The 24,230-nt window shown below is 43.0% G+C and overlaps 11 protein-coding genes across 11 annotated transcripts; 3 read left to right on the forward strand and 8 right to left on the reverse strand.

The window, feature by feature from the left end:
• Positions 1-260: 260 nt before the first annotated feature.
• SAMD00019534_049320 (hypothetical protein) lies at positions 261-1,634 on the forward strand (the record flags this gene model as incomplete). Its single annotated transcript, XM_012899403.1, has 1 exon — positions 261-1,634. A coding segment is annotated over one exon (1,374 nt), but the record flags the coding sequence as incomplete, so codon positions are not given.
• Positions 1,635-1,751: 117 nt separating this feature from the next.
• SAMD00019534_049330 (hypothetical protein) lies at positions 1,752-3,220 on the reverse strand (the record flags this gene model as incomplete). Its single annotated transcript, XM_012899404.1, has 2 exons — positions 1,752-2,977; positions 3,061-3,220. 2 exons carry the CDS (start codon positions 3,218-3,220, stop codon positions 1,752-1,754), a joined length of 1,386 nt encoding a protein of 461 aa, XP_012754858.1.
• An 879-nt stretch (positions 3,221-4,099) lies between these two features.
• Positions 4,100-5,551, reverse strand: SAMD00019534_049340 (hypothetical protein; the record flags this gene model as incomplete). Its single annotated transcript, XM_012899405.1, has 1 exon — positions 4,100-5,551. The coding sequence occupies one exon, from the start codon at positions 5,549-5,551 to the stop codon at positions 4,100-4,102; it is 1,452 nt and encodes a 483-aa protein (XP_012754859.1).
• A 671-nt stretch (positions 5,552-6,222) lies between these two features.
• On the forward strand, positions 6,223-10,252 carry SAMD00019534_049350 (hypothetical protein; the record flags this gene model as incomplete). Its single annotated transcript, XM_012899406.1, has 4 exons — positions 6,223-8,114; positions 8,185-9,126; positions 9,208-10,029; positions 10,093-10,252. The coding sequence occupies 4 exons, from the start codon at positions 6,223-6,225 to the stop codon at positions 10,250-10,252; spliced, it is 3,816 nt and encodes a 1,271-aa protein (XP_012754860.1).
• Positions 10,253-12,201: 1,949 nt separating this feature from the next.
• SAMD00019534_049360 (hypothetical protein) lies at positions 12,202-13,930 on the reverse strand (the record flags this gene model as incomplete). Its single annotated transcript, XM_012899407.1, has 3 exons — positions 12,202-13,562; positions 13,672-13,748; positions 13,797-13,930. The coding sequence occupies 3 exons, from the start codon at positions 13,928-13,930 to the stop codon at positions 12,202-12,204; spliced, it is 1,572 nt and encodes a 523-aa protein (XP_012754861.1).
• Positions 13,931-14,042: 112 nt separating this feature from the next.
• On the reverse strand, positions 14,043-14,852 carry SAMD00019534_049370 (hypothetical protein; the record flags this gene model as incomplete). Its single annotated transcript, XM_012899408.1, has 2 exons — positions 14,043-14,670; positions 14,725-14,852. The coding sequence occupies 2 exons, from the start codon at positions 14,850-14,852 to the stop codon at positions 14,043-14,045; spliced, it is 756 nt and encodes a 251-aa protein (XP_012754862.1).
• Positions 14,853-15,223: 371 nt separating this feature from the next.
• Positions 15,224-15,619, reverse strand: SAMD00019534_049380 (hypothetical protein; the record flags this gene model as incomplete). Its single annotated transcript, XM_012899409.1, has 3 exons — positions 15,224-15,271; positions 15,369-15,409; positions 15,484-15,619. The coding sequence occupies 3 exons, from the start codon at positions 15,617-15,619 to the stop codon at positions 15,224-15,226; spliced, it is 225 nt and encodes a 74-aa protein (XP_012754863.1).
• Positions 15,620-15,906: 287 nt separating this feature from the next.
• On the reverse strand, positions 15,907-17,271 carry SAMD00019534_049390 (hypothetical protein; the record flags this gene model as incomplete). Its single annotated transcript, XM_012899410.1, has 1 exon — positions 15,907-17,271. One exon carries the CDS (start codon positions 17,269-17,271, stop codon positions 15,907-15,909), a length of 1,365 nt encoding a protein of 454 aa, XP_012754864.1.
• A 387-nt stretch (positions 17,272-17,658) lies between these two features.
• On the reverse strand, positions 17,659-19,509 carry SAMD00019534_049400 (hypothetical protein; the record flags this gene model as incomplete). Its single annotated transcript, XM_012899411.1, has 4 exons — positions 17,659-17,690; positions 17,900-19,090; positions 19,290-19,352; positions 19,440-19,509. 4 exons carry the CDS (start codon positions 19,507-19,509, stop codon positions 17,659-17,661), a joined length of 1,356 nt encoding a protein of 451 aa, XP_012754865.1.
• A 252-nt stretch (positions 19,510-19,761) lies between these two features.
• On the reverse strand, positions 19,762-21,480 carry SAMD00019534_049410 (hypothetical protein; the record flags this gene model as incomplete). The annotated part of the gene is made up of 2 exons (XM_012899412.1): positions 19,762-21,122; positions 21,204-21,480. 2 exons carry the CDS (start codon positions 21,478-21,480, stop codon positions 19,762-19,764), a joined length of 1,638 nt encoding a protein of 545 aa, XP_012754866.1.
• Positions 21,481-22,761: 1,281 nt separating this feature from the next.
• Positions 22,762-23,886, forward strand: SAMD00019534_049420 (hypothetical protein; the record flags this gene model as incomplete). The annotated part of the gene is made up of 1 exon (XM_012899413.1): positions 22,762-23,886. A coding segment is annotated over one exon (1,125 nt), but the record flags the coding sequence as incomplete, so codon positions are not given.
• Between the last annotated feature and the right edge of the window lie 344 nt (positions 23,887-24,230).

Below are 24,230 nucleotides of genomic sequence, written 5' to 3' on the forward strand. Positions count from 1 at the left end.
ATCAATACTTATAATAAGAAAGATAATATCATATGTTGAACAATGTATAGATAGATTGATGTTGACATTGGTCTGCAAGAGATTGTTTGTAAATCGTAACAAGTATCTAAATTGTTTGGATATAAAGTTGATCAAAGGCAATGTCTTGTATAATGATATCAACAACGATAGTAATACTGTTGATGTTGACAACATCAATGAACCAATAACAATCAACTCCAAGCATTATCTATCATTCAATCTTTGTACATTCTTTGAAGATGCTATCACATTCAATCTTGGTAAGATCATTCATTCAATCATTCAATCATTCATACTTACTCGTTCGGACAGATAGATTCAAGGATACATTATACATGCCCAATCCTAATCTAAAGTATATGAGCTTCTATTACAATCAGGAGGGTAGTGTACATCCATTCTCAGAGTCACATCCACAATGTGAGGGCATAAGGGAGGTGCTGGAAGTGTTGGCACTCGAGAGATCAGTTAAACTGAGATTGACTATTGATCTCACAATGACACCGATCTTCCCTCTACATCATCTACCAATCACATCATTGGAGTTGGAGATGGTGGCCAGCCTACACCTCCGACCAGATCAGTATCCATCCACTCTCACTGATATGAGTCTGTCCAACAACCAGCCATTCTCAGGTACACTCAACGACATGCTACCAAACAGCTTGAAGACTTTGGATCTCAATAATTTCCACTCATGGAACCAACAGATCAAACCAGGTTCGTTGCCCAACAAGTTGGAGAGCATCGAGTTCAATAAGCGATTCAATCAAGTGATTCAGTTGCGCACATTCCCTGACACACTCACTCGTCTCAGACTTGGAGATTCATTCGACCAGCCACTCAATGGCGTGTTGCCACCTTCACTCACTTGTCTGACGTTCGGTCGTTTAACTTATGAACATGATCTGTTCGATCTCCCTGCTAGCCTCACAACCATATACCTACCAGGATTCTTCAAAAGAAGATTGGAACATGCTCCATTGCAGAGGCTGCATATATATGATGACAAAATGCCAAGAGGAGGACATTCATTCCCCAACCTTAGGAAGCTATGGATGAAGGCATGGGTGTCCAACATGGACTGGGCACTCTTCCCCGCGATCATTCGGCTGACCATCGATGGAAGCAAAAGCCCAGACATCGACATATCCACATTGCCATGGACAAAACTCAAGAACTGCAAGTTGTTCTGCGAGTATGGTTACGTAAAGTGGCCACTTCAATTCGCCAGTCCAATCCCATTCGGTGTGGAGAAGTTGGCGTTGGGCAACCTCAACTTCCCCAAGATAGCACTCGGTGTCCTTCCTCCATCAATCACTCGTCTGGCACTCTGGAACCCGGTCAGCATCAGACATGGCCACATCCCGTCATCGGTCACATCGTTGCAGATACACAACTGTGACCTGGAGTTTGATCCACGGGTTGTACCGCCATCCGTCCGCGATCTGACATTGACAGATGTCCACGTCTCTGACAATCTACCAATAATCAAACGAGTTCCAATCACAGTGATGTCGTTGACAATAACATCAAACTGGTCGTCGTTCATACTTAGGCGAATATCCGATCAATACTTCTTCAGAAGTCCATCACTCAATGTTAATGGATATGGATTCGTCGACAAGGCAACACTCCGCAATTGATCCAATAAACAATTTTTCTCTCCAGCTAAATAGGCATCATCTTGTTATTCATTTATTGATTGATTGATTGATTGATTGACGATGTTACTCCCCGAAACAGAGCTCGAATAGTTCAAGGCAGCTGTGATTTGATATCCGGATGGTGTCTTCCAAGTGCTGTCGGAACTGCCTCTTGACCTCCTTCAACTCCTTTGCATTCTTCTTTCCATGTTCCATCGCTCTGATTGTCGTAATAAAGCATTGACTATAGTTGAATGGGATGATGTCCTTGACATTGTTGCCCAACACGGTCTCGTAGTATTGCTTCAATAGTTTGATGCCATACATTGTCTTGCTGAAATTGTTGGTCATATGACTGTAGTTCAGATCGCGTTGGTATCTCATCCAGAGAGCACTGATGGGCTGGAAGTACCGTCTAAGAATGGTATCCTCTCTTGGTTTGGCACACTCTTCCTCCATATACACCTCCAGCACTTTGTAGATCGTGGCCATAGTGGCTTGACCCTTGCTGCATACGTAGACCTGTCCATCAAAGTCGATTGACGGCTGTGGCTCCCAAGTCCTGAGGTAGGACTTGTTGAGTGCATGGCCACATTTTGGACATTGATACTCATTGTCCTCGAGTGCCTTGCAATGATCGCATGTACAATAGATGAATCCATGATATTGGAGAGTGCGTCTGCGGTCTACAGTGGGCAACAATGGGTAACTGAAGTTGCCAGTGATCTCTTCTCCCTCCTTGATCGCCCGGTTGCTATGGTACACAAGCATACAGTGGTTGTCTGTGTAAAAGATTGTGTTTGGCACGCATCCGTTGTTGATCAGTGCTGCGCTGGGGTAGATGCCTTGGCCCTGATCAAAGTTGGTAAAGTCAATAATTGGATGAATATTGGTGAGTGTGCACAGGTCTTGGATGAACGTCTCGTCCAAAGGCTTCAGGTATGAACTACCCTTCAGAGTATTGATCGTGCCAATGATCGACTTGGCTTCCTTGGTGCCATGAGCACTCCTCTCCGGCGTGGCGTAGATATTCTCCCAGAAAGACAGTCTTTCCAAGTCCTCCAGAGTGTCATATATGAATGGCAAATCATCCTCGCGCCACTTTCTTGGTGTGTTCTGTTTGTTGGCCGTGCCGTTCTTGTTCTGTAGTGCTCGGTTCACTGCTCTGTAGACCATTTGAGCTTGAGTATCTTTGTTAACCGAAACAAGCTTACATTCGACCTCGTGTTCCTGTTTTGTTATCTTGTCATTGTGGGACTCTATACATATCTTACTCTTGACCTTTGGGCAAGTGATCACTTCATTGAGGTCTGTGAGTTGAATGAATGAATGAATGTTAACATATTGAGAGAGTTTGTTGATTGATTGAGTGCTTGCACCAACTATAACATACACCTGATATCTTGGTAGCACATGTTGCAAAGCTTGGCCCCTTGATCTGCTTGCAATGATGATGCGAATGGAGCCACTCTCAAAACGACAGTACCCTTGGGTATGTCTTTGGATGCCACCATCTTCCTGCCACCGTATGGCCCATCACCTTCCCATACCATCTTGATTGGGAACTGCTCAAACGTCTTGTCATCTTTGATTGAATGTGAGTCTTGCTGTCATGATCACGTTTCTGTTTATGCTCATTCACCATAATCTTCAGTTCAATCTGCTCTTGAATGTCTTTGATTTGTACATTGGATGTTGGGACCAAGAGACCTTTCTCGAGGAGTGTGATCGCATCCGTTGTTTTCCCAAGCATCATCTTCGCTCTGGACAAGTGAATGTAAGCTTCAACATTGAATGGATCCAAGTCAATTGCCATCTGTGCTGTTGTCTCTGCCTCTGGTATATATCTGTTGGAAGAATGACATCGATAGAGCAGATGCGATGTTCGATGCCAAGATCTTCACAATTGCCAAGTCTACAACCGAACTTTGTGCAATCCTGTCCTTGTGTTGGTCGTAACATTGAAGTGCCATTGAGTAGTATGAGATCGAGAACCAGAACTCATTTGGATCACGTTTGTCGGCATGTTGTTGTCCCAACTCATTTAACCTCTGCATACGTTCAATGACCTCCTCTGTAGTAGAATAGAATACTTGTGTGTGAGAGTGAGTTTGCAAAATTGATTGACAGCCCATCATTGAGCTGCCAGGATGAATCATGGCGGGCGATAGCTCGAACTGTTACAGGGGAACAGTCAATACTTCTATGACAAATAGTTCTGTTCAAATGGAAGGCGCAGACGATGAGAACAACCGATTGATCATGTACAGATCCAGGCACAACGTGGGGACGATAACAGCTACCAACTTGTTAACTAACTAACACTGTGTTGCCAATGGTAACTGCACTGGCGCTTTTATTCAAAGTCCACGCAAGGACTCAATGTTTGACTTGGCTTGACAAGGGAAGGAGTGAGAGAGTGATGGGATTGGTTACATGGGTGGTGCCGAGGGCATGGGAGCGACGGCAGCTGCGGGATGAACGGCCGCAGGAGCAGCCATCTGTGCCATCCATGGATACTGCTGTGAGTACTGTGCGTAGTACTCGGATAGTGCCTGGTTGTAGGCGGCGGCCAACGCCTTGGCCGATTGATACTTGACACCTCCCTGTGAGGCGACTGGGAAACAGTCGTCGCAGACGCGCACAAACTTGGGATAGTTGAGCTTGGTGATGGGTGTTGTCTTGGCTGTGCACTTGCCGCAGAACACCTTCATGCAGTGACGGCAGTGATGCTTGCGATTGAACAGACCAAAGTTGCTGCGACACTTGCCGCAGTGAGCCACGGCAGTCTCGTCCTCCCATGGGTGGCGGTAGCTGACGTCGGGTGGCAGTGGCGCTCCGGGGGGCTGGGGTGGCACGGTAGAGTACAGATACTGTGGCGCGAACAGTGTGAGGGGCAGGGGCACGTGCAGGTCGATGGCGCCCGGGATATCAAACTCAATGTCGAGGATGTATGTTGACTTTACGTGGCCGCCCGAGAGCGACGATGGCTTGAGGTCGACTGGGATGTAGAAGGGGATGTAGCGCTTGCCGTAGTAGCATGGCTGGATGCCTGGGTACTCCTGCTTGTAGACGCAGTGCTTGATGACCTTGGTGTTGTGCTGCGCGCGCAGCTCGATAGTGTGGTGCACCTTGAGCGAGATGCGGCGCGTTGGCTTGACCGATGTGTTGTTGATCTTGAGCTTGCCGACCAGTGTCTCGCCTGGGATGTAGGCGTTCTTGTTCAACCAGGCCTTGGCGACGATCTTGCCCTTGGTCAGGAAGAACGACTTGCGATTCTCGGCAAACGATGGCTGGACCAGCTCGTTGCAGCGCTCGTTGACGACGAGGCGACATGTGTGCTTGAGGTCGTGCTTGTGGTGAACGTCCACGGTGGCCTTGACCTTGTAGAGCACCTTGGCGTAGAAGGGCTGTCCGTATGAGTCCTTGTCCTCCTCGCAGAAGGTGCCGGGTAAGCTGGGCGGCAGCTGGTACTGGAAGGGGAAGGAGTAGTGGCCGGGGTTGACCTGGCCCTGGTGGGGGTAGACGCACAGCGTCGAGCGGAAGAACTCCTTGTTCTCTTTGCACTCGTAGGTGCGCTGCACGCTCTTGCGGTTGCTGCCCTCGCCCTCCCACTCGGTCTTGGTCTCGGTGAAGAAGACACGCTCGAAGCCCTTGAACTTGACCAGCACGCCCTTGGCAAAGAACGGCACGATGCAGTCCATCTCCACTGTGCCCATGAGCATATCACCACCGACATATGACGACTGGCTCATTGTGACCCATATCTTATTCCTATTGTCAATGGGCACGAATGCCTCATGTATAGCACTGACCACTCCACCAAAGAATCCACCTGATGATCCTGTGACACTACTGCCTCCAATGTTGACAGTGAATGACATTATCTATATATTATATATGTATATAAAGTTATTTGTATGATTGATTGAATGATTCGATGCGAATGAAAGAATGATTGAGTGATTCAGTGAGTGATGGAATGAGGGCACTGATCCGTTGTCGGACGGGAGAGGTGCTTAAATGATTGTTTTCCCCCATCAGACAATGGACCAACCGACTCAAGGACTCGTGGCAAATGCTAGCAAACGTCAAAAAACATCCTTTTCTCACTCCACCAACCAAGAATCTGATTGTTTTCTCCAAGACCATCACCCATTCGCACCCTATCCCAATCTCAGCGAATCAAAACTCTAAAAAACGACCATCACTCGGAAAATAGATATTTATGTTTGTAAGCCAAGGGGTTACCAAATTGATCATTTTTGTTGATGACATCACACTTACACTACATTTTGATCATTTATTGGTATCCCTCAAACTTCAAGACTGTTCATCTTATCTTTACATTCACCATCCAATCAATCAAATACCAATACTATAACAATCAATAATGGCAACAGACGACACATTCAGATTGTTGTTTAATAACAATTTGTTGAGAGTTACAATCTTTAAGCATGTTAGTGATATACATAGATCATGGAAACAAATTGTACAATCACACTCAACGATCAAAGGTGCCAAGTTATATAATGATGGTGACCTCGTTCAAATGTTAAAGTACAACGCAACACAATGGTTCTTGGAAGCCTTCACTCGTATCCCTGATCCCAAGCCATTGTCACTTGTCTCACGTCTATTGTTCAACGCATTCAAATATAACAATACTATTGTTGCCAAATATTTGATGATTGGCACTTCAACAAGTTATACAAAGTTGGATGCCATCAGTAGCATCATCCAACATGGCAACACAGAGTTATTCTGCATCCTTTTCAATGTGAGTGGTAGTGCCACTGCCTTTATACTTCCAGCCACTCTACTACTACCCTGCATCAACACTGGCAACGTTGACTTTGTTCGCCTGTTACTCAAACATAACTGTTTCGACAATCTCCAAGAAAACGTTGTCAACCAAGAAACATTGGAGTTGACCAGCCCTCGATGCATCACAGTGGACATGCTCAAGATGTTACACGAGGAGTACAACATATTGTATCCAAGCAAGAATAATGTAGTTTGGTCAGAGGCACTTGAATATAGTATTCGTCACAACCTGCCAGATTGTGTAAAGTACATCATATCAAACATGCCAGAGTTTGTTGACAAACGATATTTGGAAGGCTTACTTGGATTCATTGTGAAGCATACCAACAATGGCAATGTTGAGATATTCGAATCATTGTGCGGCACTGTACTTGGACCAAGGCCACTACTCAATCACCTCTACCTACTACCATTTACCCAAACATCCATTCATCGTGGACACTTCAATATCATCAAACATCTTTACACACTCCTCCAACATCCAAGTGTAAGAGATATCAACACCTCCCAATCAATGACGCTCATCTGTGAATACTTGGGTGTCCCAGTCCCCAGCCCCAACTCAAGTTCCAACTCCAATGATGTGGTGGCCACCCTTACCAAGGGCGCGATCAAAAATGGTGTTGAGGCCATTCTTGCCGAAGACTTTGACCTCACGGTGGCACTCTTGAATGAAGTGGAGATTATTGATGCTGATGTCTGGCACAAGATGTCAATCAAGATGGGGATGTTCATCACTGAACCAAGTCACAAGGACCTTTCACCTTTCAACATTGTATCTTTGGATGGTTTGCTCGAATCATTCTCAATGCCAGGCTGCACGCTCACTCAAGACATCATCCTCAGGTTCATTGACAATTGTCCTTCAACCTTGTATGTTGGGCAACATCATTCAGATGATGAGGAAGACATAAATGATAATGATGAAGGTATTGAATCGCTCAAGTTGGCTGCTGCAATATCACAGGTTGTAGTTAGGAGAATGCACAGTCACTTCAACATCGAGTTCACGACCGATAGTCTGAGAGACGCGTTGATCAGTTCCGACAAAGAGACATTATCGATGATATTTGATCAAGTTGATGAGGACGCTTTGGAGAGATGGTCGAGCCAAATCCCCGATGTATTGTCAGCACTACATCAACTTCTGGCAACAGGCACACTCGAGATGATCACATATGTTCTGTGTGAAATGAAGGATATCCAGTATGATGGGGACGTTATCATTAGTACACTTGCAAGCAGACATCTAGAAGTCGTTAAGTTCGTGTTTGGAATGTTATCATTTGAGGAGATACAAGCAAACATTGAATTGATCATCACTCAGATTTACTGCATGGACAACATTGATGCACTGGCATGGTTTGGAGAACTATTTAATGGTGCTGGCCAGACACTTCCCAAGGCAACACTCCGTAATCTGTTGATGGCGACCAGTGGCAACGCATACCGATTGCTCGAGCTATACTTCCAATCTCCAGATTTCAACAACATGTCCAAGGTACTCAGACATCGTACCATCAACGCCATCATGTACAGTGCACAATCGATAGGAAACACACGTATAATTAACCATTGTCAATCACTGATCAAGCTCATTCAATCAAATAGGAAGAGGTATGTGTATGTTGGTTCATCAAAGCACATCCAAGTACTCACTCACTCACTCATGTAAACTCATTCATAGGGATCGAGACCAGCATGATGTCAAACTGGACGTGAACGTACAAGCATCTGAAAGATTGGAAACAGCAGTCCATAGAGTGTTCATGGATTATAAGATGTCCAGGAAGATCATGGACAATGTTGCAGTCGTCCATCAATCACTTGGTATCACAAGTTGTGTCAAAGGTAGTCGTCTGCTCTCAATGAATAGCCTTGAAGAATATATCAAGTATGGAGCATCTCAATGGTTCCACCAGTCATACCAGGTATTGGACAACATACCACCAATGCATCCCAACACACATTTACTTGAGTTGGCCATGCTCTATCCAAACACATCAATCCTTGATACATTGCTTGCCGATCCAAGGATGGTATTTATGCCCAGCGTTGACTTCTTGGAGAAGTTCATTGACTATCACTCACTATGCGATCGTCCAGAGTGGGAGAGAGTATTGGATCAATACATTGCGATCACACTTCAACAACCAGATCAGGTAGTGATCAGAGAATCCCTTCTTGAACGAATCAAACATCCATCATTCATACGCAAGTTGCTCAGTCTTGGTTGCATAATCAAACCAATAACAGACTATAGCTTGGGTCTAAAGTTTGAGAACCCGTGGCTCACCAGTCCTTGGGCCTTGGAGATGTTCACAATCCTGCGAGAGAACAAATTGATTGATTCCCATTTCCAGCGTGGACTTGTGATGAGGTCAACGCGACTCAACATCCCTTCTATCATCCAATATGTCCTTGATCATATGAATGATGAGGACCAGCAAGGCGACAAATTATACAACAATCCAATCAATATTTGTACCCAACCTAAATGCCATCCTGATATCATTGATTTGGTGCTGCCAACTTTGCCTCCAGGTTGGATCGACAAATGTCAATTCCAAGCGATGCTACGGAGTGTAGCTTACTCTGGCGACACAAACAAGTTTATCAAGTTGCTCAAGTATGATGTATCGGCATATGATGGACTGGTCACCGCGTTAAAATACAACACACACATGGACTTGGTCAACTTCATTCTTAGCAGTGAGCCACCAAGCCCCAACAGCTCATACATTGTGACAGGAATCAACTCGGCAATAATATCGATGGACTTGATCGATCGCTTGGCTTCGCATCCAAATGTCAATTGTAAATTTGACACGATACTAGGATCAGCCATCAGAGCTGGCAAGAGAGATATAATTGACAAGTTTAAGAACTACCCATCGGGAAAGAGCTACATCGATGCTTTTCAACAGGCAATGGCCATTGGAGATTATGCCACAGCAAAGATGATCATCCACTTGGATGGGTTCATCGATCAATCATGGAACTATCGCACAATGATGATCAAGAGGGATTCTCTTGTGTCATCGATTGCCAGTGGACACCTCAGTGAGGACGACCTTGTGGACCTCTTAGATGTGATGGTATCTTCCAGTTTCATCAACCAGGAGGATGTTATAATGCTAATTGATGCGGCATCCAAGAATTCACATCGACATGTCAAGTTGGTCATCAATCACTTTGCCTCCTCGTCATCATTACGATCTCTGAGCGTGCCGATTGGTGACATCCAACGACCAATTCGATCATGTATTGACAGAGGAGATATAGAATCAATTGTATCCCTGGTGGACTTTGCTCAACTAATCACAAGATCTTCCAAACCTTGCCAACTCATTCCAATGGAATCGATATCAAACCCAACGATATTGTCATTTATCCTGGACAAAGGATATTTCAAGTTGGATGACGACTCTCACTTGATGGAGCACTTGGTTGATTTGGTGTGTCAACATGGACATATTGATGTGTTGCGTATGATTCATCAACGATGCTCAACACCTGTGCAACTCAGAAGGTATCTTCCAACATTGATCACTCTACAAAAGACATCGACCAACAATCAATATGATACACTCAGGTATCTCTTTGAGGATAATGAGCAACAGGTATCCCCCTTCAACAATGTTGGCCTTATCCAATCACACTTTGTTCACATCTTGGATGTGGTTGGACTAGCTGCATTGCAACATGGTCACATCAATATCATCAAGATGTGTAATCGTATTAGAACTAAATAAATGTTAGACTCGATCGCTCATTCATTCATTTATTATAAATTGGTTGATATGAGATGTAGAACTGCCGACATGTCCATGAAGCCCATTTGATTGATTGGTAGATCAGAACTGCCTTTGGTTGTGGACTGACATCGGAAGAATAGTTGGTCAGACAGTCGCCTTAGATGGACTTGCTTATCATTTAATGCTTCAAGTATCACAGGTGAATGTAGTAGCCACTCTAGTGTCAATGATGTCAAAGATGGTAACCCTTCGATGATGTGTCCAGGTATTTGAGTCCGAAATAATGTTAAATGACGGATTGATGGAGGTAGTGCTTCAATTGACAATTTGGCCGAACAATGCCATAAGCTCAATGATGTCACTGATTGAGGTATATCACCTGGCATGAGGTCTTGGATTGGGCAATTCCATAACTCTAGACAAGTGATTGATGATGGGAGGCATTCTCTGATAACCTCAACATCTAGGCGGCCACCTCCAAGTGCCAACTCCTCTACACCATATGGAATTAGTGACTTGTTGGCATTGATTATCTTTCCAGTGATGCCTATATCACTGAATACGCGACACTGTCTGAGTGAGGTCCATGGCAGTGATGGTAAATCCATGGTCACATCACCATTCAAGATTTCCAACACTTTGAGGTTGGGATAATTCGAAGCGTCAAAGTAACTGTTCATATTTAGAAATCTAATCGTCAGCTTCCAGAGGCCGGTGAGTGGTCTGTAGGGGAGGTACGAGTAGAGATTCAAACTCCTAAGTTGGGTATGTTTGACATCCCTTCTAAAGAAAGATGGAAGACGAATGGAGGTGAGACTGTTTGGGAGATTGCTGAGATCCTCAGAAAATGATTGATTGTCCCATGGAAAGATGAGTTTGGTGAGCGATGGAGGTAGCAGGCCATTCAGAGGATGACGAAACTCTTGCCCAAATTGTAGTGTCTTGATTGAGGGCGGGAATGTAATCTCTTTGATCGGTTGATTGAATGATATGCTGAGCTTGATTGTTTCGAGCTGCTTGGGTAGTGTTCCAGGTGTGATTGGTTGGTTCCAACGTTTGATCATTGAAAGGTCTAATATCTTCAATCCGTCTGGGAGTGAATTGTCAAGTGAGCCTCTGATATCATTCAAGATGATTAATTCGTTAAGTGTGTTGGGGAGGTAGCCAGGTTGAGGTCTGTAGCTATAAATGATGAGTTTGTTCAAAGGGATATGGTTCATTGATTTGGGCTTTGTTGGCTCAATATGAGAAAGACACAACTTCACTGATCTCGCAACCAAATCCATAAGGAACTCTCTAATATCATTCCATTGAGCATGTGTCACTTCAAAGTATTGATTACAAGCTGAAGTCATAACGAACATCACTTCTTTGAGGTTGGACTTGTTCAATATCTCCTTGATTTTGTCTTGATTGATTGATTGATTGATACATGTATATATGAGTCAGAGAATGAATGAATGAATGAATGTACACTAGGTTGATTGATCACATACCTAATTCTAATGATTGATCTTGTTCATTGATGAACAATACAAGATGTAGATCAAAACGATCTTTGTTGACATTGTACTCATTGTTGATTATATCATTGTAAGAATTGAGATAGTGATTGTCGTCATTTAATATTGCACCAGTGCCCATGAATGTGAGATACTTGTTGCGATGATCATACAGCCTCTTGCACACCATTGAAAAGAACAACCTGTCAACAAACTGATCTAGATAAGATACTATATTTCTTAATATTATTATAGGTAATGACTCCATCTCTATTTTTATATCTGTAAAGTGATAATAGTGTTGTCTTGAATGAATGTGTGAACATGTGGCAGGCCACGATCTTTGATCTTCATTTTGTAATTTCAAATCGAATGGGACAGTCCAAATTTGGGGTGTGGGGGTGGGATAGTTCCAGGATTGATCTAAAGTTGGATATTAATATATTAATGTAAGCCTTGGTTTGTCAACGAATCAAAGTCATTAAGAGACATTATTCCTCCACTTTCGGGGACGGGTATTGGACATTTTAGGAATAGTTGATCGGCCAGACGTATAAACTTGAGGTACATTATAGGTCTGTTCATTATAATGACCAACACCATGTTTGATAATGGTATGTTATCAAGATATTCCTCAACGCCTGCGTTGAAGTACAATGTCAAGTGTCTAACAGTTGGTGGTGGTGGTGCCTCCATTTTCCAAGTGTTGAGACGCAACTCCAATGAAGTGATTGATGGCGGCAGCTCTGAAATCTTGACCTGTCTTACATACCATAGTGTAAGACTTGTGATTGAGGATGGGAACACAAAGCCTGGTTTGAAGCTACATCTGCCCAACTTCAAGGAGTGCACGCCAGAGGCAATGTGGTCTAACTCTTTCACAAGGAATGTCAAGCCAAACATGGCTTTAGAGAAAAGCCTACATCGAGTAAGATTGGGCGTGATCACTCCTTCCAATGTTGTGTCCGCCTTGTCCTTGCGAAAATCTATCCGCAAGCATTCAAGGACTGGGAAGAATGATCGATCATACTGGCTGAGGCGCTCGAGGATCTCAATGCGCAGTCGTTTCATGTTTGGAAATGGTCGACTGAACTTGGGCATCTTGGAATAGATGCGGAGACGCTGAAGTTGTGGATGGTCCAGTGTATCTTCGTAATAGTGTGGCAGACTGATTGATGTGAGGCTGCTGGGCAGGTCCACCAAGTCCTTGCCATACACTGTGTTTTGATAAAAGTCCACACTGGTGATCGATGATGGCAACACTGATTGATTGATCGGTTGATTGAAGCTTGGTCCAAACCTTATTGATCTGAGTGTGGCGGGCAATGTGTTTGGTAGGATACCATCACTGAACATATCGCGGCCCATCAGTAATGTCTGGAGTTGGCGTGGTAGCATTCCAGGAGTGAGTTCTTTTTGGCTAAAATGGGAGTTGGTCGCCAATGTAAGATCCAACGTATGTAGGTCATCGGGTAGTGGTAATGAGCCACTTGGCTCATGTTTGATCACATATGTCTCTTTGACTATTAAGTGTTTGAGAGTGCTTGGCAGTAGATCACCACGCGATGGATAATAATCAGAGACGATCAAACTTGTCAAGGGCAGATGTTTGAGTGAGGATTCTATTGAATATGTTTTCCAACATAGTTGTACGGCACGTGTCTTCACAAGATCAACTAGTGCCGTACACAGTGGATGACTAGGGTTTAACAATGGTTGGTCCCATATCTCGGGACCTTCACCCATAGACAACTCGACCTCCCTAAGGTTGGACATTGAGTTCAACTGATGAATGATTGTATCCACTATGTATGTTTAAATGATTGAGTGAATGATTGAATGAGTGATCGGAATGGTTCCAAGTATGATAGAATGAGTGAGTGATCGAATGATTGAATGAAAGAGAGTACATACCTTGGTTTCCTTTATCGAGTGATAGTAAGTGAATGGTGAAGTGAGTTTTGTTGACGTTGAACTCATTGATGATGTTGCTGTATGAGTTGAGATGGTGTTTGTGAACAGGGTTCACGTGAACATACGTATCGAATAGGTTGATGTACTTATCACGTATTGTAAACAATCTTTTACACAACAATGATACAATCAACCTATCTTCAAACAGATTCAAGTATGATATTATCTTCCTAATGATTATAATTGGAAGTAATTCCATTATGTCTTTATATGTTTATATTTATATCTCAGAGTGCGATCAATCATTTGACATTTTAATAAACAATGATTGAATGGTGGACAGGTCTATGAATCCAAAATCATCTTTGAATTTATGGTCGTCCGCTTGGTCCTTGAGAGGCACGTCTAACTTGTTGTATCAATGTGTCCATGTCAATGAAGCCATAGCCTTGTATCGACACCTTTTGATTGTTCTGAATGGTCGGACACCGGAAGAACAGTTGATCAGTCAGTCGCAACACTTTGAAATAATAATAAGGTGAGCTCATCGTTAGAGATGTGATTGCATTTGGTAGTTGTTGGATCGTGGCGTCTAGATTCCTTTGGATTGTTCGACAATCAATATCAAGACTGCGCAGTGACAGTGGAAGGACATTGATGATGAGCCGTGTTTGGAACAGCTGCAATGATGTGACGGAAGATGGGATGTCGCCTGGCTGCAGGTCATCAACACATGACAGTGACAAACTTGTGATTGTCAATGGCAAACAGTTATCTATCGTACAATGACTGAGGTAGAGCTTCCCAACGGACAATGATGAGATGTATCCAATGGTATTCAGGCTTATTACATTAAAGAATGATAGCTTACAATTTTTAAGACGAGTCTTTAACATTGATGATGCGATCAGTTGTTCGGCAAAGTTTCCAATCGAGAGACTTTCGAGGTTTGGAAAGATTGATACGTCCAGGCTGCAACCCAACGACTTGATATCTAGTCTTTTAAGATTGTGTAATGGTCTGTTGAGTGTTGGTACGACTGAATGAACATACAGATGGAGCAGTGGAGGATGATCAATTGCTGGAGTAGTGAATCCTTTTGGTAAATGAATGGTGGTGAGGCTTTGTGGGAGGTTGATCAAGTCATAGTCGTAGCTCGGGTCATTCGAGAGGTCCAACATAGTGAGTGATGATGGTAATACTCCACTGAGTGATTGATTGAATGATGAACCAAATGTAATTGTCTTAAGTGCAAGAGGTAATGAATGGGCTTGTAGCACATGGTTAAAGTCCTGGCTTAGACTTAGTGACTCAAGTGTGATTGGCAATGACCCAGGTGCAATGGGCTCTTTGTAACTCCATCTTGCAATGTCCAGCGTCTTCAAGCTTTCAGGTAGTATTTGAACGAGTGAAGATTCACGAAGTGGGCCAGTTGCAAGACAACCTGGTCCAACATTATCGCTCATGCTCAAGTGTACCAATGGCACTTGACGGATTGTGAATTGATCACCCGTATCAATCAACATAAGGTCCAATTGTACTGATCTCTCATTTAGTTCTGCCAGGACTGCAATGATCTCACCCCACTGCGGGTGCGACTCTGAGAATGGATGTTGATATTTTGAAGTCTGATGCACCTCAGTCTTTGCTGGGGATCGCCTGCCTCTCCTCCTTCCCCGAGTATCAATGAACTTTACATTCTTGAGGTTGGTCATGTTCAATGATTGTTTGAACTTGTCTGTATATGTATGTTTGTGAGTTAGGTAATGCCATGACATGACTTGCTTGTCGATGATAGTTGGACTTACTTACCCAATGAGAATGATTGATCGTCTTGTATAAAGTCATCGAGATTGATTACAACATCACTCTTGTTGTCAATGAACTCTTTGTTTATCAATTCATTGTATGAGTTTAGACAATGATCTGTATTCTTCTTTTCAAGCATATATACATTTGTATCTAAGAAACTAAGATATCTATCTCTATTCTCAAACAATCTCTTACATAATAATGATACAAATAACCTATCTTCAAAACTATCTAAATATGATACTATTAGTCCAATAATAAGTAATGGTAATGACTCCATTCATTCATTCATTATCTTTATCTCTATCTTGTTTGTGTTTGAGTGAATGAATGAATGGGCGAAAGAGCGGTTTCATCCACGACCAAGTCAACGGAAAATTCTAAAAATGACTGAACTTGGCAAGTTCGTTAACTTCAACTTCATTAATAATATGATGAGATCATTGAGGGCAGTGTATCTTTGTCAATGAATCCATAATAGTTGGTCCATAGTCCATGTCTGAAGTAATGTCGATCATCCAATCTTATAAGATTGAGTGTACCTCCTATTAATGTTAATTCCAATGTGATTGATCCGATTGTTGTTGGCAGCTGATTGATGATGGCACCCTTATCATGAGCACCCCTGTTCAATGTAAGATCGGTAACTGATATAGGCAGTACATTTACATCCAACAATGTGTCATGTTTGATACTCAATGATGTAACTGAATGAGGTATATCACCTGGCTTCAAACCAACTGGATATCTAAGTTCAAGACGTGTGATTGATGATGGCAGACGTCTAAAGTAAGGACTGGTTTGAGCAAAGTCACATTTGGCAAGTGCCAACTTGGTCACGCCGAATGGGATGGGAGCTAACATTGGTGCTGGATGCCCTCCGCGGTTCAATCGGCAATGCTTCAGTGTGCCCGACAACTGTTGCACCTTTGACAAGTCCAACACCATATCTCCATCATAGATCGACAGCCGAGCGATGTTTGGAAACAGTGATGCATCAAAGTTGGTTGAGTCCATCAAGTAACTGAACGCCAACTTCTCGAGCCGAGGGAATGGGTGTCCATGTGGGACATGAGAGTGAACCTGTAGACGTTGAAGAGGAGGATGGTCCAGTGCTTGTTGAAAGAATAGAGGCAGTTGGATTGATGTTACACTCTGGGGCAGGCTCATGAGGTCGTGTGAGTAGCCTCTGGTCAGCGTTAGATCGAGGAAGGTAAGTGAGGGCGGCAACACCCCATTGAGAGGATGATTAAACGACCAACCAAATGTGATCGACTTGAGTGACAATGGCAATGAGTGTGCTTCAATCACTTGATTGAAACTACTCGATAGCTTGAGTGTCTGTAGACTGCTCGGCAGAGAGCCTTCCGTGATCGGTTTGTTCCATTGAAGTGAAGAGACGAGGTTCAATGTCTCGAGGCCATCGGGCAACACATTGTCCAGGGAACCTTTGAACGTTGGCGGTAGTGATAGAGACTTGAGTGACGTGGGCAGATGATGTCGTAGAAGATCAAAGCGATGTTCAGATCTGAGAAAGTTGATACGAGACAAGTTGGCCTGGCGTAGCTCAATTGACGGAGATAGAGTTTGATACAACGTCAACTCAACCTTCCTGTCATTGACCAACTCATTCAACACATCACTTATCTCCTTGCAAAGAACATGTCGTTCACTGAATGGATGAAATGAACCTGCAACCTCTCCAGCATTGCGGAATGTTACCTTCCTAATATTAGACATGCCCAATGTCTGTTTGAACCTATCTATGTGTTGCGCGATGTCAGTCATGTCTGTCCATTCAATCATTCAAGTCATTCAATGACATACCCAAATAGAATGAATAATCGTCAACATTGATGAATGATTGAATGTCGATGTCACAGTGTAGAGGGTTGATGTTTAGCTCATAGTTGATGATATCTTTGAATGAGTTTAATCGATGTCTTTGAGTGAGATATGATCCTGACTTGGTATTGACAAAGCTGATATACTTGTCTCGATTATCAAACAATCTCTTGCACACCAATGACAAGAACAAACAATCAACAATCTCATCCAAGTATAATACAATCCTCTTCAATACAATAATAGGTAATATATCCATCTATCTCTCTCTCTATCTGTTTGTTTGTTATTATTTGTTTGAAATTGGAAAATGGAAACAATTAAGTTTGATCAGTTGAGACCATGGTCTTGTTGTTGTGAGGCTGATTGAGGTATGATGATAAGAGTATGGGTAAGTTGGTCATGGTAATGAATCCACAATCATTGAGCCATTGTCCAGTTCTAAAGAATATTTGATCAGTCAATCGTATCAACACCATCTCGTAATTTAAATTCCATCCAGTCAATATTATTCTGATGATTGATTGCGGTAGTCGTTTTATCGTTTCCATAACATCATGGTCAACATTACCAAAGTTTAACGCAATCTCTCTAACATTGACTGGAAACAACATATTAATATTGTTGACGATATCATCCAATGATCTTTTTAAATCCATTATTTTTAGATCCAATGATGTCACTGATGATGGTAGGTCGCCTGGTCTCAACTTGAAGATTGAGTGATCAATTGAGAGTCGGGTGATTGATGATGGGAGGAGTGACCCGGGACTGGCCAGCTGAGACAGTTCACATCTTCCAAGGATGAGCTCCTCCACACCAAATGGTATTGGTCCAGTGATTATCGTTGATGGTGCATTAGCCTTGCCCGCACAGTATACCCGGCAATATTTGAGAGTGGACCATGGTAGCGATGTCGAGATGTCAATTGGCTCACCTCCATGATTGATTGTTAATCGGACGAGGTTTGGTATGAGTGGTGGTGTTGATGATGATGAGAATGAGTGATCGAGGTCACTGACCTTCTCAAGATATTTGATATATAGCACGGTTAGTTTGGGGAATGGATGACCGGTGGGCACGTGAGAGTTAACGTGTAGTTGTTGAAGGGGAGGATGTTTGAGTGAATGACGGAAGTTGGGTGGCAATCTGATTGTGGTGAGACTGGAAGGGAGGTTGGTGAGGTCGTGGGCATAGACTCTAGGGCCAATTGAGAGATCTAGTGACGTGAGAGATGGCGGTAACACTCCATTGAGTGGCTGATTGAAGTTTGATCCAAACATTATGGACCTGAGTGACGAGGGGAATGTGCCGGACTGAATCACCTGATTGAAGCCCGGCAGGCTGATGGAGCGCAGTTGGTTTGGTAGTGAGCCAGGCTTGATGGGTTGGTTCCATTTATATGCTGGTAAGAGGTTCAATATATTCAAGCCATCTGGCAACAGGTCGTCCAGTGTGTCACGGAAGCTTAATGGCAACACGAGATACTTGAGTGTGTTGGGTAGGTGGTGTCGCTGAAGATTGAGTCTGGAACCATCCGAATCAAATGTCAATCTTGTCAACTTTGCATTCTGAAACACTACCAATTGATTGCTTGATACACTCCTTATTGACGTCTTTACATTCCTCTCATACAAATCATTCAATACATCATATATATCACTCGACTGTGGATGTGATTGATCAAATGGATGATTCGGTCCAGAGTAGCTGAAGGATACTTCCTTTAAATTGCTAATGTTCAATGTCTCTTTGAACCTATCTATGTTTGATTGAGGAATTGGAATGATTCCAGTGAGTGATCAAGTATTAATGAAATGAGTGATAGAGTGATTGGATTGATTCCAGTGAGTGATCGTTCTATCGAGTGGCGAGTGATCGAGTGATCGAGTGATCGAGTGATCGAGTGATCAAGTGATTGGAATAGTTCCATTAGCGACCGAGTGTGATTGAGGACATACCGACTGAGAATGATTGTTGACCACTGCTGACATCTTGATTGATGAATGATGTGAGGTCTAGATCTAGTTGACGACAGTTGATCTTGTATTCATAGTTGATTATATCTCTGTATGAATTGAGATTATGTTGGTCCACGTTTGCAGTCATACTCTCTTTAGTATCTAGGAAACTGATCAACTTCTGTCTATTCACAAACATCCTCCTGCACAACATTGTCATAAACAATCGATCAACTACACTATCAAGATGTAACAATATCCTCTGTATAACAATCAATGGTAATGACTCCATTCTTATTATATGTATTATTATTATTTGTTTGTTGATTGATCGATTGATTGAATGATTGAATGAATGGATGATGGTCCAGTGATTAAGGTGGCAAAATAGTTGTGAAATGAATCAAGATATTTATTTGATCTGATCATGGGATAGTTCCAGTGTGGTGGGGGGAGGACCAACCGAGTCAGATCAGACCATCGACTTCACAATAGAGGTAAGATCAACAATGAATCCATAATCCTTAACATATTGAGAAGTTGTGTTGGTTGGCAATGAACATTTGAAGTACACTCGCTCTGATAGACGTCTGAGGTACACTTCATTGGCACCTGCGCGACATGGACCAAGTGTCAGCGACACGATGGACAATGGCAAGGGATGTTTGAGGACCAGGTCATCCATCCCCAAAACATTATCCAATGTAAGATGTCGTAGTAATGGCAGACATGTTGCTGACAAAACTCCAGGATCCAAACTCTGCACATCATAATGATAGAGCCCAAGACTGGTGACTGATTGTGGGATGTGACCTGGCTTGAGATTCTCTACATTGTTCATCCTCAATGTTGTGAGTGAGCACGGCAGGCTGCCAGCGGGCACATTGATAAAGTTGCAGTTGCCAAGCTCCAACTCCTGGACCCCGAATGGGATGGGCTTTGAGATACTCGAGGTCATTGCCTCTGGGCCAATGAGCAGACTGGCAAATATGAGAGATGACCAAGGCAGTGTTGAGATGTCCAAGTTATGCTGGCTCGCGCCAATATACAGGCGCTCAATGTTTGGAAAGCGCGACGCGGGGAATTCCTTGCTCTTTAGCAAGCCCATTTTAAGGAGAGTGAGCTTGGGGTACGTGTCGTTGTTCGACGGCATGAAGAGGAGCAGGTCCAGGCTTTGAAGAGGCGGGTGGTTGAGCACGCGACTGAAGGACTCGGGCAGACGGATCGAGGTGAGGCTGGCTGGGAGGTTGGTCAAGTCGTGAGTGTACTGTCCAACACGGACGAGGTCGAGGTGAGTGATTGATGATGGCAAAGCTGTGCCACGGAGTGATTGATCAAACGATGCTCCGAGGCTGAGTGATCTGAGTGTTGATGGGAATGTCTTTGACTCCAAGATTTGATTGAATCGATCGTTGAAGATGATCGACTCGAGCTGGCTTGGCAAGCTGCCCGGCTTGATGTAGGCATTGAACATGAAGAGCTCCGAGATGTTCAACTCCTTGAGTCCAGGAGGCAGCATCTCGATCAATTTACTCTTTGGCTCTTTGTGGCCACCAAGCGAGAGATGAGTGACGCTGCTGGGGAATGGGTTATCATACACATGATCTACAACACAACATAACTTTGTCAAATGTAGATGGGCCATTGAAGGCAATGTAACCGAATCATTGACCAAATCTAATTGGACTGATCTGGCCGCCAACTCATCCAGTACCGTCTCCATGTGATCCCACTGAAGATGAAATATCGCTAAAGGATGTATCAAGCCAAGCCTGTATCGCAAGATGGACACTCGCTTGATCGCTGGGTTGCTCAGACTCTCTCTAAGGCCCTCTGTGGACGTGGTTTGATCGTTCAGGTTAGGTCAAGTCTGGTCAGTGCAGTGATCACTTGATCAAGTGACAAACAACATACCAATGTCGATTGAGCAGTCAGATTGGAAGAAGGCAACTAGGTCCACTTCGTAGGTAGTTGATGATGATTGTTTGGTGGCATTGTTGATGATCGGTTTGTATGAGTTGAGGTAGCAATGATCCTTACTTCTCATGTACACATTGGTACCGATCAAGTTGAGATACTGCTGTCGGTGATCATACAGTCTCTTACAGACCAACGTCACAAACAGTCTATCAACTAATCTATCGAGGTATGATATTATATTACCTACTATCAACAATGGTAATGTATCCATCTTGTTTATATATATCTAGAGTGATTGATTGATTGATTGATTGATTGATTGATTGATTGATTGATTGATTGATTGATTATGTATTTGATTGATTGACTGATTGAGAGAGTGAGTGATTGGAAAGATTCCTTAATCAATCGTTTTTTAAGTGTCTTAGTCGTGATTCTTGTTTGCCACCAACAGATATTTAATGAATGAGTGACAGAGATAGTGACAGTGAGAGTGACGTTGATGGCGACTACACAACAACAGAGTTGAGTGATGAAGCATTCAGAGAGTTGTTGCTACCCAAGTTCATCAGCGATGACCCAGTGTGTCCAATTTGTAACATATCATCAGGTATATATATGATTGATGAGCTTGATGATGATGACAACAGCTAACGATATGAATGAATGAAGGATAGATTGCGAGTATTACACTGAACACATTCAAGACTGCTCTGCGAGGTTGATGTTCGAGTTGGTGGAGAGGGAGAAACAACCTTCGATTAATGGTGGGCCACTGTTGAAGAAGATACTTTACAATGCATTGGGACTATACTGTGAGGACATTGAAGAATGCAGGTGGCAAGCCAGACTGAATGGGAAGCATCATGTCGGCCGATGGCAACGACATACCATTCTCAGTCGCTGGAGTGATCCAAGTTGGCGGAGAGGGCATATATTCTAGTGATTGCCGCATCTTTATCAATGGAACTAAGATTGGCTCAAAGTTTGACATTGGCCATACATTTGCTTGGAGATGGGACAAACGTAACCTATATGATCATGTAATGTCCATAATGAATTGCGTATAACATTATATATAACCATCCAATAATTATCTATCTCTTACTTATTAATACACTGAAGTGCATACTTTCAAAGAATGACAAACAAATGAAGGGTACACCCAAAACATCAAGTTGAAACCCTTCATTTGTTTATCATTCCATTCACAATTATAACAACAAGAACAATGAATAGTACACCATATATACCAGAGTTGATAGCAAGATCAATATATTTATTGTTGAATGATGAGATGGATATAGTCTGTCTATCATTAACATGTAAAAGATGGTATTCTGTACTTTACAATATGAATGCATTGTTCACATGGTCTAAAGGTAGTTTCAAATGCACTTGGAACAAGGTCAATAAGAATTCAATCTATGATTGGGTAGAGAAAACAAGACAAATTCCTCTTCAAGATCCAAAGTACTTCCATTATATACACGGTGGAACATTGCCCTATCAGTGGCCATCAAACACAATCACACAATTGACATTGGGTAAAAGTTATGAACAAGATATACATGAAGGCATGCTGCCCAAGTCTCTCAGGTCACTCGTGATCAGTACACCCAGGTTGTTCACACTCCACCCAGGCTCATTACCAACCAAGTTAAAGACACTCATTCTTGGGCCATACTTTGACCAATTCGGTGTGTTGAGCATCATCCCAAGGTCACTGCGTGTACTGATGTTTGGACCACGCTTCAATCAAGCCCTTGAGCCAGGCTCACTACCTCCCAAACTTCGTTCATTGTACTTTAACTATAGTTACCAACAAGTGATCCAACATGGTGTCTTGCCCACAACACTTCAAACCTTGAACTTTGGACACTCTTTCAACCAGCGTATCATGCCTGGGTCACTACCGCCATCACTAAAGACCATTATCTTGTCAGATTCATTCAATCAGAAGCTGTTGGCTGGCTGCCTTCCTGAGTCCCTCTCATCATTGTCGTTTGGAGAGAGCTTCAACCATGACAGAGAGGCTCAATGGAATGTTGAGAAGCTAGAGTCACTGGGGATTGATCGAATCGATGACATGCCATTTCAAACACAGAGCGGAGGATCACAAGTATATGGTTCCAGTTTCAAACAGTCACCCAAGAATGTTGTCCTTCCAAGCAGTCTCACGACTCTGTCTGTGGTCTCAATACATCAACTCATGTGGTTGGCTCAATCTACAACATCAATGATCATTCTGGATACGGTGGAGGTGCGTCAGGCTGTATATATACATAATCCAAGGATTCTTTCGGAATTGAAGCCGTTGATGAACATAAGTATCAAGACTCTGATTTTTGAAAGACATTATTCTGTTACAGAATCATTGAGATCCTTTAGGTTTGTTGCCAATTTCGTTCCATTGGTTCAAACTTATAAGCAACACTTTCATATGCATGGGCTGGTCTTTATCAACATTGCCACTTATCGCCATATTGATAACAACACCGCATTATTCCTTCATCGAGATGAAGTATATGAACGATTATACTATGTCAATCATAAGCCAGGCATTGAGCCAAATACTTATGAGCCATTATATCAAAAGAAACAATCAAACTCATCATTGTCCAAGTTTGGACGATCAATCAAACAACTGTTAATGATCAATAAACTTCCAAAGAAGAAGTAAGTAAGTAAGTTCGGAAACTAAGTAAGATCTAACCTCTGTTTTTAGTAAAGGTATCTGTATCCCTCTCTTTCATCCTGCTCCTGCGTCTCCAGTGTTAGTTTCTTGACAATACCACCGGACCAAGTCGATAAGTATCAAGTCACCTCATTGAACAAGAATAGTAGGAGGTGCTGATTACCCATTCCCTAATCGCCAGGGACATGCACAGGTTTCAGTTCTTCACTAATCAAAAAACGTGTGGAGTGTGGGGGTGATGGAATGATGAGTGTGTGAGTGTGTGTGAGTTGATCAGTGCAAGCTGGCACACCTTTTAAAAGGGCCACCAATTGCCAACAACA

This window comes from Acytostelium subglobosum (assembly GCF_000787575.1).
Source record: "Acytostelium subglobosum LB1 DNA, scaffold: scaffold9, whole genome shotgun sequence".
In the NCBI taxonomy this organism is placed as follows: domain Eukaryota; phylum Evosea; class Eumycetozoa; order Acytosteliales; family Acytosteliaceae; genus Acytostelium; species Acytostelium subglobosum.